Source organism: Talpa europaea, assembly GCF_964194135.1.
Source record: "Talpa europaea genome assembly, chromosome: 14".
Classification (NCBI taxonomy): Eukaryota; Metazoa; Chordata; class Mammalia; order Eulipotyphla; family Talpidae; genus Talpa; species Talpa europaea.
The window spans coordinates 23,775,008-23,796,810 of NC_140082.1; the positions used below are offsets into that span (position 1 = coordinate 23,775,008).

Genomic DNA, 21,803 nt, shown 5'->3' on the forward strand with positions numbered 1-21,803 from the left:
CGTGGGGGAGCAGGCCCGGGAGAGGCGAGGCTTGCGTGCGCGCCCCCGCGGCCGGCCGGCAGCCCCAGCCTAACTCCCGGGCCCCATCCCCGCCCCCGCGCCTCTCGTCGCGGCCGAGGTGTGCGAGGGGGTGGGGACGAGTGGAGCCGACGGCGCGCTGGGCCAACGAGCCGACGAGCCGACGAGCCAACGAGAGGGCGCGGGGGCGCGCACGCGGGGCCGGAGACGTTGGGGCCGCCTACTGCGGCGCGGGGCGCGCGGGCTGCGTGTGCACGTCACCGAGAGGCCGCTGAGAAAGCGAGGCAGGGAGGGGCGCTGGTCTGAGTACCTGAGGGGGACCCCCGTGGACTTCTCCCTGCTCGGAGAACCTACCTGCGGGGTTTTTACTTAGTAACTGGCCTGTGGGTGACTCGGGGTGCGCAAGGGTGCCAGCTTCCGTGAAGGGTGCAGTGAAGCATGGCTTGCTGCTGTTGGTCACGGTGCACTCACTGTACTGCCTCAGCCTCTTTATCCATTAAATTCACATGCTGGACTCTACCCAAAGTTCACCCAATGGAAGTGCCACCAAATCCGCCGCCCCCTTGCGCACCACATTGTCCCCAGTGTCAAGTGAAAGTGCAGCACTGAACTAAAGGTCAAAAACCCGGGTTAGGGTTACACCAAAGCTTCCCTAAACTTGCTATGTAGGGGTAAGATGGTTGTTAATCAAGAATTAGCAACATAATGTGATGATCTGGAAAATGCCATTAAATTAAAGGATGAAGGAATTCAAGTTCTCTTAGTCACCAAATGATAATACCTTAAGACAGTGAAGTCCAGTTGTGATTGAGGAATTTTCTAATCTGGCTCTGCACTCCAGATTTACTCTTGAAAATTTAACCTTTAAGTATCAGAAAGATGGAAGCACATTCCTCACAAATGGAAAATGAAGTAGGCCTATCTGAATAGATTAATTAGCTGGATACTTAGCAGTTTTGGCTGTAAAATCTTCCACTATTGCCCTATCCCCTATGTATCCTTGCAAAACTAAGTTATTTTAGGCAAAAAGAGTCTCATTCTAAAAGTTAGCATGAAATAGGATTATAGATTATTTAAAGAAGTATACTTACAAGGCCAATTCATGGCTTTAGTTAATACCTTGCAGGTACAAAATGGTTGTCTATCAGAGAGCACCAATATATTGTAAAGGAAAATGCAGTTATACAATGCTAAATGATGAAGAACTCCAGTTCTCCTAGTCAGTCATGAAAAAGTAATGGTAACACCTTAAAAAACTTTCCATATTTTATAAAGAAACAAAAAGGTAGCATGGCTATTTTTTTCCTATCTCAAATTAACTCCTAGACGTCTAAGAATTATCATAGTTATAATACAATGCAAATATATATTAGTAAATATATTCCAACATTTAAAAAGCCAAGTGAGATGTCCACAGCAATAAATCCACTACAATGTAAGGGGGGGGGAAGTACACTACAGAGACAAAAAAAATGAGAATTCTATTATTTAATCCACTTAGAAAAGATGACTAGAAGATTACATATAAAATGCAAATTATTTTTGGGGTATGGCAACAAAATATTTCTGAACATGTAATAGTTGTTCATAAAGTGTCATAAAACTAAAGCAGGCTTCAAGCAAAACCATATTGTCTTATGTATCATAACTGTATATTTTATCTTTGCCCTTTTGCAAAGGATACCAGTTTAACATACCAATTTCTGTTCAGGTTCAGATTCCTAATGAAGAGTAATTTTGAGTTCAAATCAATGTTAAACTTCCCTTCCCAAATACTGCAATCAACCCTTAATGTACTGGATTATTTAAAAATACATTTATCCTATTTAGTCACTGGAGGTTAAGTCTTGGACTTAATTTATATGTAAGAAGGATGACTACCTTACCCTATTTGGTACCATTTAATAAAAGAGCTATAGGTAAACACTTGCTATTTCTAAAAAAATAAGAAAAAAATTCATCACTTGTAAGAGACTTGAAATTAAAAAAAATAGATACAATAATTTCATAAAACAGGTTTATATGTAACTAACAGCATCTGAAACAAATTTTTAGAATTTTGTCTTATGTCATATATCAAGAATATAATATTTAATAATTGGAAGAATAACACATTATAAAATAGCTCAAATACACAGTTAATATTCAGTAAAAATTCATTGAACATTTACTATGAACCAGGGACTATTTTGGATACAGGAAATATAGCAGCAAGCAAGTTATATTTGTCCTTTGTGTGATATAAATATATGCATGTAAGTGTTTGTAGATATTGTCATTTGTACATATAGATACATGTAGGTTTATACATGTTTATATACATATACACATGCATTTATGTATGTAAATCTATATAGAGATCTTTCTCTCTATATATATATGTACACACACACAAACATATACATGACAATTGGCCTAGAACACCAGTTGTCAGAATAAACAAAACTTATAATAAATTGACAGAATTGTTAACATTCAAGTAAGTTTCCAAAATACATGCTAGGTAATGTAAAAAAAAAAAAAAATCCATGGGACTTAGACTTATAGGTTAACTTCATAAAAAAACACAATTTCCGCCTTAAACTGTTACCCTTTAAAACTGGCTCTACATACTAAAAAATATCCTTAGAAAAAAAGTCTATCTAGTACTTGTAGAATAAAAAAAAAAGCCTGTAGTCTCCAACAGGCTTCCTCACATAACAGCAGCTAACTCAGTACTGGCTCATCTATTTCCCTGAACTAATCATCTGAGGCAAACCACAAAAAACTCGAGTGAAGTATTTTATGACGTAACCTCTAACCCTACTATAACGGGAAATTGTATTTTTTTCCCTGTGGGTAATATATCTTCTTATAATTTTCTTTATTCCTTAACCTAGGCACCAAATTTTCTTATCTGCTTTTCCATAATCGTTTACGTAAGTACTATGGTTCATAGTTTAGTGTAGACTATATTTATCCCCTTTACAAATTAAAGTTTTATTTGCCTTCTATATGTGCATATTATATTTAGTCCCTTACATCCATTGTTAAGGTATATAATAAAGTATACAAATAGAAGTCTGTTTCTATAATGTTAAGATTAGATGCACTTTCCTTACCTCAGGTTCTTGACTTCCACAAAGTATTGAGTTCTGTATTGTCTCTGATACTAAGATTTTTAAATACAAATCAATTATTAGAATTCACTCATCTCCTAAACTTCATTAGGAATTAATCTCACTTGGAAATAATTGGAAAATTCAAATTCTAATGGTCTGTGTAGATTTCAGGCATATCTCCTTTTACACTACAGAATCTCTGAATAAAATTTTGTTTTGCATGTTTGGTACCCAAAGTGTCTTACCTTTTATGTGAAAAGTGTATCATGAGCCATATATTCTGGTATGGATAAACTACTGCGGAATTTCTGAAACTAGTTTTATTTATCTCACAGTGAAGGAGTATAGTGTCTTTATAGATACAAACCCACAAATGGCACCTGTGTCATGGAGTACTATTAGAAATTTCATTGAAAGTTATTCAGTGTTTTCAATTGATATTCTGTTAATGGCTTGTGGGAAATTCCACTTAATGAAGCGTGTTAATCTTACTAGGTGATTTTTTTGGTACTTACCATACCACCTAGCAAGTGTCTTGCACGTAGTAGGCCTACAATAAATATTTTCAATGTACAATATTAGTGTTTAAAAGCTAATTGCAGTCTGAGCTCGTCTTCAGAGTAAAAGCAAGACTTTCTTATGTACGTACAACTGAACTAAAATTGCTAAGTAACAATTATCATATATTTTTGAATAAATTGGTTTCCTTAGAGATTGTCAATTAATATAGGTGAAGAGTTTTTATTTGCTAGGTAATTTTGAATTGTCTACATTTAAATAGCCCTCCAATGTTAACCCCCCCTTTCACAGAAAAGTCATCATTTTCTTATAAAACAGACTGACTTACAATCAATCATAATTAATATTATTTTTAAATACACCTAATTGTTGGAAACTTTAGTTAGGTAATTCCAAAATTTAAATTGTATGTAATCTAAATTTTAAAATCTTTTTAAGAATCAAAGACTACTATTTACTAAGGGGTTGGTGATTCTTATGTTTGGCTTCAATACTATCCCTTTTGCTATAAAATAGATATATTGTCTAGATTTACATTTTTTGCCAAAACACTATATAATTACCAGTAGAAAAATAATTAACTAAAAGAGGTTTTTAGATTTTCTGGGCATTACCTAAACCTCCATAACATTTTAGGACTTTTTTTTTCCATCATGCAACAATATTTAAAGGTATTACACATTGACTTTTCAGGCTATAGCAATGTAAGAGTAGAAATGTTCTTCTTTTTGCACTGACACTGAAGATATGCATTTCTGTTATAATTAAAATGTGACTAAGGTGACATATTTAGGTGATACAATAAGGTTATGTAAGTGAAAAGATCCTGGACATGGAAAAGAGGAAAATCAGTTTTTGAAATGGAAGCGAACCTTGAAAGAAATGAAACACACACTGGATGAAAAAAGAAGAAGAAATTAAACTAAATTGCTAAATACTATTTGGACCTAAGAGTTCACCTTTTAAGATTTAAACGTTTTCCTCTCTGAAAGGAACCACTGCTTAGCAAATCCAGAAACAAGCCCAAGAATATGTTAATTAACTGCATTGTGTCCCAGAAAGAATGAGGTTGACAAATTCATTTTTTTATCCCTTCAATTAATAAACTATTTGTCTAGCACATCTTAAATTTTTTAAACCTATAATGTGTATATTTACCTCTTGAAATTGTACAGTAACAGTGCCAAGGACCAACATGGCCCCATAGGGTGAATCTTATGAAGCTTAACATTCCTGGCGAATTAAACACACAAGCTTCAGATCACTTTTTGTCAGTCTTTACTATGGTGCTTAAGAGCCAGAATGTAGGTAATTTTTATATGATGGCACTTTGGCCCAATTAAAAAAGCAATGATGTTTAGTGCAAGCACAAGTGGAAAATATAATGACATAAAATTTTAAAAAGCTATTACAAAGACTGACCAGGAATGTTACTTGTCCCTCTCCATCCCCACCCCCATTCATGCCTCTTTTTTCTACCCATTTGTTGTTTTTCTCACAAAGTATATCTTGACTTGTAACATTTTTTTAACTTTAAATGAACCCCCCCAAAAAAGAGCCTCAAACAGAAAAAGAGGTTAAAAAAAAATTCACCTTCCACTATTAACTACATAGCAGATAAATTTGTAAAGCTATTCTAAATATTCAAAGACTTATGAATTAAAAATGTAAATTGAATCCAAGTAGTCGGGGAGGAGGGACTATAGGAGGATGAGTGTGGAAGGAATGAACAGATTGAGACTACCTAATTTTCAACACCAATTTTTTTCTCTTCAAAGCTGTCCGTGGTTACACCTCAAATGGTTTCCTATGGAAGAATTTCTCCCTGTACCTCGAAATAACTGAACGTTTTCAGGAGGAAATGCAAGTTTAGGATGAAGATTCGCAAAATGAAAGTGTTAAAATGCAAACTACTTCTATAGCAGTTCAAATGTAAAATCACAGCCCTCACTAACTTTAACTGACTCCTAAGGGGTCTTTTCAAATAGATGCCATTTATGAACATCATCTGTTAACTTTCTTATAATTCAAAACTCTTGTCAAATGTTTTCATGCGTAAATGTAATATTCCATTAGAGATAAATTCCAATTGGTTTTTAAAAAGCCACCTTGGGAAACAGTACTGCATAATACACAAACCAGTAATAGGTATTTTAGAAGGAATTTCTGTAAAGTCTATTTATAAATCTAAGTCGAAATTACTCTTATGCCCAAGTAAGGTTTGGGCCAAAGGATTGAAATTATTTCTTCACGAGTTTTAACGCACGACGACTTTGATTTTTGTCTTCAAGACTCGCAAGCACTTGTTGGAAATTTTCATTTTTTAAAACTGACGTTTGCCAGAAATGTTCTTTCCACATGCCTCATAAAATAGTTTCTTAGGTGCGGTGCAATTATTTATTTCCAAAACGTGGTTTAAAAGCAAATGTCACGTTTTTCCCCTTTGAACGTCACTGTTTTGAAAATGCATTTCACGTTAACAAATCAAGCTTCGTTTTGTTAGGGATAGCTCAGCCCTTCCTTTTAAAATTAGACTTTTTGTATACAACAAAGAGCTGAGTAATGGCAAATAGAGACAGCGAAACGTGCTTTTCCGAGCTCCTTTGAACCCCGACATTTATTTTCGAATCCATACAGTTAAAGATATTTAAAATATAATCTAATCTAACTTTCCGGACACGGGCAGGGGAGGGCCCACATTTGTGTTTATCTAGTTATCACTTCATAAACATTTCCATGCTGTTTTCCCTCATCTTTTAATGTGCCTTTGCAGGCTTGCCCAGCTTCCTCCAATTCAGAGGCACGTTGTGAAGCCTCCTTCTCCCCCGTCTGGAGTTGGGAACCCCTCTCGGGCCGAGTTTGACCACAAAACTTGCCGCGCCGACCCGACCCGGCCCGGGCGCGGGAGTTCGGAGGCGGGGGGGTGGGGGGCGGTTCGAGTCGGGCCGCGGGACCCTCCCTCGGGAAGGACGGGCTCGGCTCGCGGCTCCGCCAGGGCTGAACAATGGGCGGCCGCGGGAGCGGAGTCCAGCTCCAGCTTCCTCCTCGGCCTGGGCCTCCCGCCCGGCCCCCGCCCCCCGCGTCCTCCCGGCCCGCCGCCGCCGCCGGCCGCCCGGGCGCCCCGGCCCGCGCCCCGCCGCCCCTTCCGCAGCCCCCCACTCCGCGGCGCGCCCCTCGGCGACTCGGGCTTTCGCCGCGGCCGCCTTCCCGCTATTTTGAGACTGTATTGAAGCCTTTTCTCCCTTATTTCCAGACGCGGCCGAAGGTCTCACTCTCATCTTAATTTCAATTTGCTCCTTCCCTCCGGGAGAGTCCTCGGGAGAGCCCGCGTCCGGGAAGGAGGCTGCAAACCCGACAGACCCTTTACCTCTACACCTCGGGGCTTTTTGGTTTTTATTTTGACGCATGTACGGCGTCCAAATGGACCCCCCCAAAAAAAAAAAAAACCCTTTTCATTTCCCCGTGTAAAAACTGCGATTTTAAGCTCCATCAAAGCACTTTGACGAGCGGGCCGAGACCGTGTCCGGCGGCGCGCGGCAAACCAGCTCTCCTCAGCCTCCCGGACGAGAAAGTGCAAAGTGGGCGCGGGAGCTTCTAGGGAAGACAGGCAGCTCGCTGGGGCGAAGTCGGGCCGGACCGGGCCGGGCCGGGGTGGGGCGGGGGGCAGAGGGGCGCGGCCGGGGCGTCGCGGGCCCGGGCTCCGCGCGCGGGAGCCGGGCTGCGGCCGAGAGGAGGCTCGAGGCAGCGGGGCCGGGAGGGCGCGGGGCCTCTCTGAGAGGACGGGGCGGCGGGCGAGATTACTTTGCTTCCTCAGCCCCCAAGAAAAAAATGAAGTTGAAGGGAGGGGGAGAGAACAGCCACCGCATTTCCTCCCCTCGCTTCCGCGCTGGACCGAGGCTCCGCGGGCAGGGAGAGGGCGCGGGGCCGGGCGGACCAATAGTCAACAGGTTCGGGCCTCGGCGGGGCGGCGGGGCCGGACCGCCGCCCCCCTCCGGGTCTCCTCCCCCCGGCCCCCTCTCCCCGCCTACCCCGACACTCCCCTCCCCCCCGGCCGGCCCGGCAGGGAGGCCCAGCTCTGCGCTCGCCGCCCCACCCGGCTTCACCGCTCCCGCCTCGGCCGGGGCTCTCGGGTGGAGGTGGGGCGGGGGTTCCCCGCCGGAGAATCCTCCCCCGGGGCTGGCGGCGGGGGGGAGGGGATGGAAATCGGGGAATGGAGGATTAAGGAGGACTCGAGCTCGGCACGAGCACGGCCCGCGCAAGGAACCCTGGGTAAAAAGTGGCCGCGCGGCACCGGGAGAGCGCGGAGAGGAGCCGGGGTCAGGGGTCAGGGCCCTGGAGCCCCGCGTGCAGAGCCCCCCACGTGAACGCAGCGAGCGGGAGAAACCTTTTTGTTTTCGACCGCGCCAGCATGCTCCCCTATTGACCGAGCTGCTTTTCCCCGGCCGCTGGAGAGCGACTCCATCCCGGATCCCCTAACCCCACCCCCCCCTTCCACCGCGAACACACAGCCCAACTCTACCCTTCCTCTCAACTCTCGTCCCAGCCACCCGTCCCGGGCTTGCAATAACGCAGTAAATTTGCTTTAACAACAAGTGGGGGTGGTTGCATTTACTCCTCCCTCTCCTTTCTCCTCCCCCTCCTCTTGTTGCGGCTCTTGACACTACTACAAACCAGGACTATAAACATAAACATGTGTCACTGTAACTGGGCAGGTAATATACGGATTGGGGTGAGGTGGAGGGGGGCTTGGTCGCCGCTTGGGGGGCAGTAAAAAATGGGTTTCACGTGCTCGACGGCTTTGGAGGCTCCCCACACACACACCGATCCATGTATATAATGCCGACGGCACTCGGTCACTGGCTCATTCAGCCACACAAACCCACAAAGGCTTGCCGATAACCACCGTGTTTAAAAGCAAATAACTTAAACGCGAATCTCTCCTTTCCCAGCCGCCGCTGCCATTTCTTCTATAGCAGCAGCGTCAATACTTGAATCCCCTTTCCTTAAAAAAAAAAAAAAAAAACCTTTGCTTGATAGCAATAGATAACATTTTTCTAGATAACCAGTATAGCGCTCTCGTCCCACAAACAGTATCTGCACATTTTTGTGCGCAGAAATCCTTTCAAACAGCAGGGAAGAGTATTAGTTAAATGACTGAGTTCGAAATCTGGCATGTTAAGATTATTTCTTGGGCTTTGCTTTCATGCCTTTAGCAACTTCTGCTGTAAGTTGCTGTGACTGGCGCCGTGGAGATTCGCCAAGGCAAGCCGTCATTATTATTATTTAGTCTATATTTACACTGCCGCTCAACTTTTTTCTCATTCTTAGTTCAACAAGCTTAGCAACAACTACTTAAGGTAGTGTAAAGCGGATCCCCTCGCAAGCTTTCGGGCTTGAAAGGAGGGAGATACAGAAAATGTTCAGATGGAGAAGGAGTTTCCTTTGTTCTTTCATTGTTTCTCTACGAACTGGTGGATACAAGGGTAAACACTTACCTTCTCTTCTTTTTGCTCCAAAAGCAGGTCGTTCCCATCAGCCTTAAAATACACAATCCACCTTGAAAGTAACTAGGAATGTCGGGAGAGTTTGTATTCCATTCTTTTTCGCTCCGTGCCCTCTTTTAGCGTAGGATTAAGTTGCCGAGCACGTTGCTGCAAGCTGTAGCCCCCCGCCTTAGTGAATCGGTCACGTTTGGGACCCTCTAAGTCCATCCTAATTCTGCCAGTAGAATTGAGGGTATTGGAGTTCTAAACTTTCAAAAGGAAAGGGGCCTGCAACTATTCAGAAAACTTACAAATACCCTGATTTTCTTTACCACTGTATTTTTGTGCCACATCATCAAATAGAATCTGCCAAGAAATATTAGATATTTCTTCAAGGAAAGTTTTAAGTTTATGCTTAGCAATGCGCTATTTCAAACAGATGGCGTAAAAAGGGTGGCTTGTATGGACATTTAACGGAACGAGTGTGTTTTTCATGCTTGCTATTCCATGTGTTTTTTAAAAAACAAAACACCACTAGAACAGAAAAAGGGAGGAAACAGAAGTTTGAATTATAATGCTATGGAGTGACGTAAAGAGAGGCATCTATTTGAAATTTGTTAATGGAAAAATAGGCCTTAAACGGAAAGGTATGCATTTCAAAGTTGAGAAGGCTTAATTTTCACTGATTCCAAATTTTAGAAGTGACTTTTCAGGTTAGTGTGTGATACTTGTCAGCGTTCAATACCTAGCCTGGTGGGCATTACTATCCAAACCTTGTTTAAATCTGATTACGATGTGATTTGTTGAAGTCATGAATATAAAATGATTGCTATGTATCCATAAATTCAAACTTGGGATTTTTTTTTTTTTTTTTGATCTCCCGCTTTTTTGTGTGTGCCCAGTAGCTGCAGCAGTGGAAGGCAGTGATTGGCTCCAGTGCTCCTAGAAGGATTTGGGCTGAAGCCAGGAGAACAGAACCAGAGGATTCCCTTTCCAGAGACCATCAGGCCCCACATGTCTTATCTCTCCTTTCTCCCCTCAGGGGTGCTCAGAATTTCAGTATGGCATCAGCAGCCCATAGGTAGGTCTCAACACTTAATGTCATCACATCAGCTTTAACACATTTGACCCTTGTAGAAAATAAACAAAAATTGGGGCAACTCAAATAAATTGTGAGTTTTGATATTTGTGTATTATTTAATGTATCGACGCTGGGTTCTACTTTCTCAGATTTTTTTTTTTTCTATATTTAGGATCAATTGTGAGCGGCCCTAGTGTCTCATAGGAAAATATTGCAACAAAACAAGATAATTGGGGGAAAGGCTGTTGCAGTAGGAAAAATGGCTTTTCTTTGATAGCGTTTAATTGGAATTAAAAGATTCTTGAGCTGTAAACATTCTTTATTTATTCAGCACACATAAGCAGGCATTGTTTTACCACCATCATAATTATGGTGTCCTTTAAACTAGCTGATAGCAGGAAAGATAAGGGAATGTGCCTGTAGATTCAGATCAGGTCTCCCCTCTTTCTTTCCCCTCCTCCCTCCCTCTCTGTCTCTATCAAGCCCCCACCACCACCACCACCACCATTCCTTCCTTGGTCACTAGGGTCCCCCACAGCCCTTGAGATGAGGAGAGCAAGAAGATTGTGGCCTAACCATTTCTTACATCATGAAAGTGATTTGCACACTCTAATTTGATGCAAGCTATAACCTTGTCTCCTGTGTTTATAACTGCTTTTTAGTTTACAATATGTGTTATCTGAAGAGTTGTCTATTACTCACCTGTATAAAATCTTGTCCACTAGGGTTTGTTGCTTTACCTTTGTCTAATTTAGAAAGCACACTCTCAGGGCTTTTCCAGAACAAAGCCTCACAAAAACTCCTTTACCTCCAAGGATTTGCAAATTTATAAAGGCTGCATTGAATTCAAGATGGGTCAGGGGGCAAAAAAAGGGTAGAAGGTCACTGCATTTTTATTATGGGTCAGTAGACAACATGGCATATATTCTGTGCCCCAAACTTCTGTTAAAAACAGGATTTCTAAATGCCTAAGAACAGAAGGATGGGCCCTTTTGGAGACTTACCCTGTTTTGTGTGGCTGAAACAAAAAGAAAAAATTAAGGAAAATATACCAAGTTATAATTTAAGTTGCCCCTTAATTTAGTCATTTCCTTCTCCCTTCATTTTCCCCTGCCGGAAAGCAGAGGGCATAAGATACTAGATAATTTTAGGTAAGGAATTGTTGGCTATCACACAAAATTTTATTGTCCTATATTCTCTATTAAGTCAGTCATATGACACTTTAAATGATTAGACTTTTGTCATATTTCAGTCACTTTTGGTTTACAAGGAGTTTATTTTTTTATTCTTCTGCCCACTATGCTTACATTGTTGAGGCCTTTGTGATGTTCCTCTAATCTTTTCTGTCTGAATTCACTTTGAACAAAATGTGTTTAGCAATCACTAAAACAAATGTATATGGTGAAGAGCTAGGTGGTGGTGATGATGATGATGATGGGGGGGGGTGGTTTATCCTCATTTAAATTATGTATGTATGGGCAAAAGGTTGGAAAGGAAAAGGACTATTTTAATGCTCTTCAACACTTTAATTATATGACAGTTGTTTCCTACAAATGCAAACGTACTTTTAGGTTTTCCTTCAGGTTTTCAAAAGAACTTTCCCCATTAGTAAACTACTCCTGCAAATTGCTATTGCATTTCCCAGCTAACCATTTAAAACACTGTAAATGCCATGTGCATTACTTCGCTGCAGAGGAAAGAGGTCAGACTGAATTGCAATAGTATTTAAACATAAAATAAAGTGAAAATATATCAAAACAGAACATCAGAAGGTAAATTTAGCACATTCATACAAGATAGGTAAAGACAAATATGATCATATCTTTATAAGCCATCATTTTAAAAACTCAAAGTGCTGATTTTTTACAATAAATGCAGAAGTAAGTGGACATTAAGACTATGTTTCTATCTGTATTTGTCACAGAGGCTTTTCCTTTAGCAAGCAGCTTTGTTTTTAAAGCTGAAATACTTTTTAATGCTAGTATATGGGTTTACGCATATGTCAGTAAATAATCACTTATTAACAAATTCAATGCCTATCATACATTTGCCTAAATTCGCAATAATTCTCTGCACCTTCCGAGATAGGTATACATATAAAATGTTAATTTGGACACATCTACCCACACATGTATTTGTGCTTGAGAAGCATACAAGGGATATATCTTTCTTTAAAAAAAAAAGGAATTTGAATACAGTCCATCCTCTGAATTGGGTTCATCTTTGATTGTAGAAGCGACTGACATGGTCAACAAATTTATCAAAGAAACCCCCTTGCTTTTGAAGAATAGTACTTTATACATCTGGATCTGCACATCCAGGCAAAGTAAGTAAATTATTGCATAACTTTAAGCATAATTGATAACAGACACCTTTAATTTTTCATCCCTATTCTTTTGGCCAGCTTTCACATTAATAATCTAAGCCATAAATGTTGGTAGCTATTGATCGAAATCCCCTGTGTGCATGCAAATCCATCTTAAAGTCCCCTGCCTTTCATGTGTGAGCGCTCAGGGGCCTCTGCTAGATCTTTTTATCGGGATCGACCCCCAATGTGCCCGGAGAAGACCCCGGATATGCAACGTGTGCTGATGGCCACAAGAAAGCTGTCTGTCACATTCTGTCTATATGTGTGTATGTATGTGTGTGCATGTGTGGGAGTACCCACACTCACACCTTAACACGTACACAATGATGGGAAGTTAAAGGAACAAAAGAATGTATTAGACAAGAAGAAAGATGTGTAATGGGAGTATTAAAAATGTATAAGTATAAAGGTGTCTGAGTGCACAAGATTGTATATGTAGACACATTTCCCAAATCCCCTGGCCTTTGTTTTTCTCTATTTGACCCAACAGATTGTACCTTTAGTTTAAAAAAAAAAAAATACACTTAATATTCTACTAGTTTTAAAAGCCACACATATTGCCTGTATTTTAAAGGTGGAAAGAGAGGGAGAGGAAAAGAAGGTAATTTTGAGAGGGTTACTAAATCATGTTGCCATGTGCAGGAGGAATAGGAGTATGAGTGTGTGTGTGTCTCTGTGTGTGTGTGTGTGTGTGTGTGTGTGTGTGTGTTAATCTAAATAGAACAACTAGAACTACCTGGAAAAGAAAGGGAAAAAGGAAGCTCTAGCCAACCATTTGCAATGTTTTCTCAAAGACATTTTCTGAGTTTACTATTTCTTGGCTGTTTGACTCGTAGGTCGAAATCTTAAAGCTGGGGGAGGGGAACTGAACGGAGGTGGGTTGGGAGGAAAAGGGCTGGCACTATATAAGTGCATCAGGAAGAATTTTTAAACATTATTGTTGCTAGCAGTAGAGAGCGTCTGGGCATTCTACTTCAAAAAAACAAACACCAGCATCTGCTTTTCGTGGAAACTTTGCTTTCTGCTTATATCTTTTGCATTTTGCCTCTTGTGAAAGTGAAAGAGAAAAACGCGATGTGATAGATCCAGATGCAAAAGAAAGCCAACTCGGTGGATGGTATTAGCTGTGACGAGGCATTGTTCATTGCTGCCTCTCGGTTACGTTTAAAGCTTGAAATATCACGAGATCCATTCAATGATCCTTCTCTCATTCAAAGGACAAAAATGTAATTTGCTGTAGCTCTGATTTCTTGGATGGAAATGCTAGCCTTAGATTTCAAAGGCAAGAACTAGACATCGCGGTTTGTACACACATTGATTAAGTTGAAGAGCTGCGATTACATCTGTGCTGAGTGCAACAGTAGTCCAGGGCTGACTTTTCAAATCCCAACCTCTGAGTTGCAGACTCTCTTAAATAGACTTCCTTAATTTCCGGATGTACTTCTTGAAATTCTCAATTCTCTTCAAAATTCCAGGGAAATTACAAGGGAGATGAGGGTGGGGGTGGGGAACTATGGTGGAGATTCCATGCAAACTACCTTTTTGTATGCCTGATTTCTCTTTTTTCCTCTCTCTCTCTCTCTCTCTCTCTCTCTCTCTCTCTCTCTCTCTCTCTCAGCCCTATCTACTGTGCTAGCCAGACCAGAGCAGGGGAAAGTGGAACTTTTGAATGTGAAGGAAAAAATTATTATACATTTTTTTTTCTTGCTCAGAAATATCCGTTCATTCTTTTTACACGGATGTGTCTATTTTTGGAGGAACAAGGAAACATAAATGCCTGATTGCATTTATGCTGTATCTGCAAACACTGATTTTGCCGAATTTTGCAGAGCAGCCAAAAAATCGCCTTGGGATCGTGGTAATGCAACTGGAAAGATCCTTGCTCTCATTTGGCAGTATTTTGGATATCCTTGAAAATGATACAAAATACGCTTTGATTTGACTAAGAAGAGGTTAAACAATATTGATATTCATCCAAAGTGATTTTTTAAGCAAATGTTTGAGACTTTGATGGGGAAAATGGGAGTTGTGGAAGACTCATTAAAACTACCAAGCAAAAGCATCACAGACCACTGAAATAGTCTTCATAGTACATCAGCACTTTCTTTTCATCGTTATTACGTAAAACCTCTGGAAGCACCTTGGGCGTTTTACATTTTCTTTTCTTTGCTGCAGAAGCAATCTGCTCCCTGGAATTCTGACCTGTGGTGAACAGAAAGACTGTACTGGGTACTCTAAAACGATCCCGCCTCCAATCCAGTCTGGTTAATTGTGAAAAGTGTACACATTTCTGGCTTATCTATGCTTTGTTATGGGTCTGACGTGAAACTACCTCCTCCCCACCCCACCCCCCCAGCAGAGAACCAAAATCCAGTTGAATTGTTACAGTGTTTCGGAGCTGGAGCCTTGAACTGCTTTCTTGATCAAATAACTTTGTTTTTGGTTGTAAAACGGCATTTCAGGAAGGAAAAAAAAAAGGAAAATCGAGAGAAATTCAAAACGTAAGTCTGTACTGGGGTGGTTCACAGCGCGGGTTTAACTTTGGAGCTCCCAGCCGCTCTCTTTTCCCACTCCCAAAAGGGAAATACCAGGCTATTCTGCACATTTTCACTTAAGCTCCATTTTCTAAAGGAAAAGGGGGTGGGGTGTATCTATTTAGGCTTGATAATGTTTTTAAAATGCTTTTCTTTGAAATGATAATAGCTGTAGCGGTAAAATGCAAATAAAGCAAAAAATAGGCAATATTCCTTTAAAAGAGAATATACAGGGTTTTTTTTTTTTTTTTTTTTTTTTTTTTTTTTTTAAGCGTACACACACTGCTTCTGATGAAGTCTCTGAGTCAGGCTGTTTCTGAGCTCCGATAGTTTAATGGAAAGATTTATATACCGACTGTATTATTTACTTTGGGAGGGGAGGTGGCAGTATAAGGGTATGCTAATTAGTGGGAGATTTTGGGGGGAAGGGGTGGAATATCAATTTTTATTGCATCACCTGTCAGGAGTGTCCAATCAGCGCTGGCTTTAGGGGAATTAATTGATGAAGGTGTCTCCGGACGAGCTCACTTCACTCTGTCATTTTATTTGTAGCTAAAGCAGCGGCGGGAATAGCAGCTGCATTTCTTTTCTCTTTCTCCTTTCACATTCCATTATCATAGTGCTCCAATGGAGAAGGAAGCAATAGAGGGGCCCAGGTACTGATCGCACTGGGGACTTAGATCACCACACTGGCAGCCCAGACACCGGATGGTTTTTTCCCTCTTTTTTAAAAAAACGAAAACCAAAAAAAAAAAAGCCAGGATCAAGTCAGTGTAATTTCACGTTTGTTTTTTTTTTCTCCCCCCCAATCATTTCGCCTCGAGTTGGGCACTCCTTTCGCCGGGAATAACAGTCTTTGTTATTTTATTAGCAGGATGCCTTGAGACACACGCAGCATCTGGTGGAGGATTAACATCCATACATGTGTATGGACGCGTCACGTATATATTTACTGCAAATGGTGGGGATAATTTAGTGCCCGAGATGGGAGACCTGAAGTCAGGTTTTGAAGAGGTGGACGGCGTGAGGCTCGGCTACCTCATCATTAAAGGCAAGCAAATGTTTGCCCTGTCCCAAGTCTTCACGGACCTGCTGAAGAACATCCCGAGGACGACCGTGCACAAGCGCATGGACCACCTCAAAGTGAAAAAGCACCACTGCGACCTGGAGGAGTTGCGGAAACTCAAGGCAATCAACAGCATCGCCTTCCACGCCGCCAAGTGCACGCTCATCTCCCGGGAAGACGTGGAGGCGCTCTACACCTCCTGCAAGACCGAGCGCGTGCTCAAGACCAAGCGCCGGCGGGCGGGCCGGGCCCTGGCCGCCCCGGAGGCGCCGCCGCCCGAGCGCGCTGCAGCAGCAGCGGCCGCGGCCGCCGCGGGCCCCCGCGCGGGCTTCTGGAAGGACGAGCCCCAACTTTGGCGCGGCCCGAGCGGCGCCGCGCGGCCCCTGCCAATCAGCGCGCAGGCCCCGCGCCCCGCCGCCGCGCGCCCCGCAGCCCAGCTACCTCAGCTCTTCAGCAAATACCCGGGCGCGCCCTACCCGGAGCTGCTGCGCTCGCCGTGCAAGCCCGCCGTCAACTACGAGCCCGCCCCGCTGCAGGGGAGCTACGTCGCCTTCCCCTCGGACCCCGCGTATCTGCGCAGCCTGCTGTGCAGCAAGCACCCGGCCGCCGCGGCCGCCGCGGCCGCGGCCGCAGCAGCCGCCGCTGCAGCAGCCGCAGCCGCAGCAGCGGCGGCCGCCGCCTACTACCAGGCGGCCGGGCCGCCGCCCAAGGTCGCGGCGGGCGCCGGGGGCGCGGGGAGCCTCGCGTACCGCTGCAGGCGCAGGCGCGCGGGCGCCAAGGACGGCCTGCTCGCGCCCCACGCCGGCGCGCGGCGCCTGCTGCTGCTGCCCAGGTCCTACAAAGCCAAGGCGGCGGCGGCCGCGGCCGCGGCTGCGGCGGGGGCCGCCTGCCTGCAGCGGTTCCACCTGGTCAACAGCTTCTGCTCGCCGCCGCCCCACCAGCACCAGCACCAGCACCAGCACCACCAGCACCACCAGCACCACCCGCACCGCCGGCGCCGGCGCCGCCGGGCCCCGCCGCCGCCGCACGGCCGCGCCCCCCCGCGCCCCCCCCGGCCGCAGCCCCCTCTGGGCAGCTTTCCCGAGAGCTGCAGCAGCGACTCGGAGTCCAGCTCCTACTCGGACCATGCGGCCAACGACTCGGATTTTGGCTCCAGCTTGTCCAGCTCCAGCAACTCGGTGTCCTCCGAGGAGGAGGAGGACGAGGAGGAGGGAGAGGACGAGGAGGAGGGAGAGGACGAGGAGGAGGGGGGCAGCGGAGCCTCGGACTCCAGCGACGCCAGCTCCGAGGAGGAGGACTCCTCCACCGAGTCCGACTCCAGCTCCGGCTCCAGCCAAGTGTCCGTGCAGAGCATCCGTTTCAGGCGCACCAGTTTCTGCAAGCCGCCCAGCGTGCAGGCGCAGGCCAACTTTCTGTACCATCTGGCCTCCGCCGCCGCTGCAACCAAACCCGCTGCTTTCGAGGATGCCGGGCGGCTCCCCGACCTCAGGGGCAGTGTCAAAGCCGAGGCGCCCGAGGAGTGGAGCCCGCAGAGCTGGGCCCCCAAAACGTCCCCGGTGTACTGCCCGGCCAGCCTGGGGAGTTGCTTCGCGGAGATAAGAAACGAGAGGGTATCTGAGGTGACGTACCCGCGCCCTGAAATCGCCAGCCCTGTAAAGAGAACTGACCTGACAATTAACTGCCTGGCGGAGGGGGCCTCTTCACCTAGCCCTAAGACAAACAATGCATTTCCACAACAAAGAATACTCGGAGAGGCTAGGAAATGCCTACCAGCAACTCCTGCTACACACTGTGCAGATAATAGTAACACAATAGCTGCTAGGTTCTTAAATAACGATGCTTCGGGAGCGGCAGCAAATTCAGAAAATGATTTCAAAATCCTTCATTGTGCTGAATTTGCTACGGATTTGCCCTCTTCGCAAACTGACCCAGAGGTGGATGCTGCTGCTGCTGCCGCAGCAGTAGCAGCAGCAGCAGTAGCAGCAGCAGCAGCAGCAGCAACAACAACAACTAAAGCGGAGACTCCCTGCGCTGACACCAGGGACAAGACATTGCCATTTCTGCACAACATTAAAATCAAAGTGGAAGACAGTAGTGCTAACGAAGACTATGAACCTGACCTTATTACAAATAAGCTAAAGTGCGAGTGCAATGATACGAAGGGGGAGTTTTACAGTGTGACTGAAAGTAAAGAGGAGGACACCTTGCTAACCACAGCCAAGGAAGGCTTTGCATGCCCTGAAAAAGAAGCTCCTTCCTTAAATCCACTGGCTCAGAATCAGGGCCTTTCATGCACTTTAGGTTCTCCAAAACCTGAGGATGGGGAATATAAATTTGGCGCCAGGGTGAGGAAAAATTACCGGACACTAGTGCTGGGAAAGCGACCTGGACTTCAGACACCTCCAGTCAAACCAAATTTGAAATCAGCTAGAAGTCCTCGTCCTACAGGTAAAACCGAGACACATGAAGGATCACTGGATGATTTTACAGTTATAAGCAGACGCAAAAAGGTAGCCAGCAATGTAGCATCAGCAGTGAAAAGGCCATTTAATTTCATGGCAAATTTTCCTTGTCCTCCATCACTCATTATCGGCAAGGATGGGGATTTGTGGCCAGCATATTCCTTAAACACCACTAAGGATTCCCAACCTCCTCACAAGGCCCATCCTATATGGAAATGGCAGCTGGGCGGTTCTGCAATACCTCTTCCACCTAGTCACAAATTCAGGAAATTTAATTCATAAAAGTGTTTTGGAAGATATTTTCTTGAACCGTATTACCTTCCTTTTGTTGTGAACTGCACAGGATGGTTCGTACAAGTCCATTAATACGTTACACCCCTTTTGGAGTCCTGGTTTATCGCATTTTGAAGACAGAAATCGGATTACTTTTTTTTTTTTTCTTTCAGTTGCGGGTTGGTTTGGTGTTTTTTTTTTTTTTTTTTTTTTTGGAGTAGGGGGGGAGGGGTGGGAGAAGGGTTGGTTTACATTCCACAGACTACTTCAGGCTAAAGACTCAAGTAAAACTCAGTTATTACGGTAGTGCTGGAACACTTTACTGTTTCAATGCTAATAATACACCCGGTACCTCAATTCAACTGCTACAAATAAATGTCAAAAGGTTGAATAATAAATATTACAATGAGCCATTAAGTTTATGCACTAGATTTCAAACCTGAAACTGTAACTGTTAATTCAGTGAAAGTTTGTTAGGTTACTTGGTTACACAGTGAGGTAGCAAGAAGTTCTGGGAGCCCAAAATGTTTTCTGGAGCTCTTGTTTGTGGGGTATCTTTTTCTTTTTTTTTACTCCCCTCATTCCCTCTCCAAGCGTAGTTGCACTTAATTTTTTTTTTTTTGAGTGGAAAACTGGGGAGTCCAGATTGAATGCTGACAAAGGCTGCCTCATATATATACTGAGAAAAATAAATATGAGATTGTGTATTTTTCGGTAAAGGGTGTGATTTTACTTTTACAGCCACTCCTCCTCCTCCTCCTCGCAATTGTCGAAAAGTCCTTTTTGTGTTCTCACCCAAAGGTTTTTAAATAAGGTGACTCTTACTATTGTCCTGTTTACCTTGTGGTCTGAACATGACTCCTCAAACTTGCAGAACAATTAAAATAGTTGTTTAATAGCAGGATAGTTTATGGCCTGACTCTTCATAGTGTCAATGCAGTCACTAGAACCAGGAAAAATAAAATAGGTCAGAGTTGTAAAAAAAAAAAAATATCCCAAGTGAAAAACAAGTTATTTCAGGGCTTTTTGGTACCAGAACTCAGGCACTTAGATTTTATTACCTTTTATTTTATTATTATTATTATTTTTTATTTTTTGCCTGCATCTCCTCAAACTTCTGCTTTCAGACCATCCTGTGTAGAGAGCAAGAGAGTTTCTACTGCAAGTGACAATCAGAGGTGACTATCTATATATTTGCACTTAAAAATCAAAGTAGTTCAACATGCAAAGGGCTAGGGTCTAGCCCTTGGTAAGGGCCATGCTGGTGTACTATGTTGTGATGATGGAAGCAGTGAATCAAGATGATGGAAATTTGCACTGTTGGAAAGCATGCTTTAGCTTTATTTTCCATTAAAAACACTGTTCAAAAGTCCTGGTTCTATACATTTCTACTTATTCGAGATTGAAGAACGGTTAACAGGAATGAATGGTTTTGTTGACATTGTCACATGTAATGTTTTTGCCTCAAAGAAATGCATTTATTGGGTGTATTGTTTTTGTTATAATACCATGTGATGATGCCAGCCAGGTTCTGTGCAAAAAAAAAAAAAAAAAAAAAACCCACTGATGAATTTCTTCCTAAATTACAACAAAACTTTACAAACTTATTACAAATTACGTGCAAAAAGTTTCAGGTTTAAGAAAGCGAAGCAAGATCAATTGCTCTTTTAATGAAAGTAAATCCAATAATTTTGGTCTACCTCTCTTAGTCTGACAAAGTATCTATCTCAGATCTTTGCCATCTTAAATCTAAGAAGTTGCATCTATAGCTCACAAATCACAAAATGAAAACAAAAATCAATGAAATGTTTACGGTGTGAATTTAAGTCACATTTCTCATAGAAATTCAGTCTTCCTCCCTCCCCTCCCCACCCCCCACCCTTTAATTCGTACTCCCTTTGAAATTTTTCTTTTGTCTATAAATGGTTCAGATAGATCTGGATGGTCTCAGCTCTAATTGCTGTATATGGTCTGTGGTTTTACTCTTATTGTAAAGGACAAGAGGCTGAGAATACCTGCATCCAAATACATTCGGATGGAGTAAACAGATGCTTTGAACTGCCTCTCTTCCTTTCCTTATTGAATGTGGCCAGATGTAGTTTCACTGAATCCTTCTTTATTGAAAAGATAGATATGGTCAAAGCAAAAAAGAGAAAAAAAAAATCGGAGGACTTATCTTTGAATTCCTGTTTGTGTATAATTCCAAAGACCAAGCGCATGTTACAGTTAAAGCTGAACAATTGGACTCTCAGTCTGAGTTCTTTCCTCTCTGGAAGGCAATATAGAAATTGGGTGCAGTGAGTTGTCCTGCAAAATCTGTAAAAAAAAATGTGACATACACACATTGGAGGTCTGTAATTTTCTACTCTTTAATTCCTGCTAAGTCATGAAAGCTCAGAGTGTGGTGGCCATTATATTTAAAACTAATTCTTCTTGGCTATGGAATCATTGTTCCTAAATTATAAATTGAGACTACATTGGAAGCCTCCAGATCTTGGGTGTGGGAGGGCTAGGAGATAGAATAAGCACAATTTAAAACAAATATGCCCTATGGAGTTTCTGACATAAAATATCGGCCTCCAGCTTTTGACACTTGGTCTCCAACCCTCAGAGAATCAATAGTTTCAGTTTATAGGAGCTGGAGAATGAGCAGCATGGAGGCCGAGGCATTCCAGAGTGATACCATCAAAAGGAAAGAAATTAAATAGTCAACACAAATTTCACCCCACAGTACTACTACAAACCAGCCAACCACAGCAAAACCTGATGAGGGGCTCCCGTTAGGAAAAGTGTACCAAACAGTCTTCAGTCATTTGCAAATATAAGCTATTCTTTCAATTTCTGGTCATCCCTCAGCTGTTCTCCAGTTCTGTTACAGAACTTAATTCTCAGTCAGTC

At 43.3% G+C, this 21,803-nt stretch overlaps 1 protein-coding gene across 1 annotated transcript; it reads left to right on the forward strand.

Moving 5' to 3' along the window:
* Positions 1-16,088: 16,088 nt before the first annotated feature.
* SKIDA1 (SKI/DACH domain containing 1) lies at positions 16,089-18,914 on the forward strand (the record flags this gene model as incomplete). The annotated part of the gene is made up of 1 exon (XM_084253288.1): positions 16,089-18,914. One exon carries the CDS (start codon positions 16,089-16,091, stop codon positions 18,912-18,914), a length of 2,826 nt encoding a protein of 941 aa, XP_084109414.1.
* Positions 18,915-21,803: the final 2,889 nt, after the last annotated feature.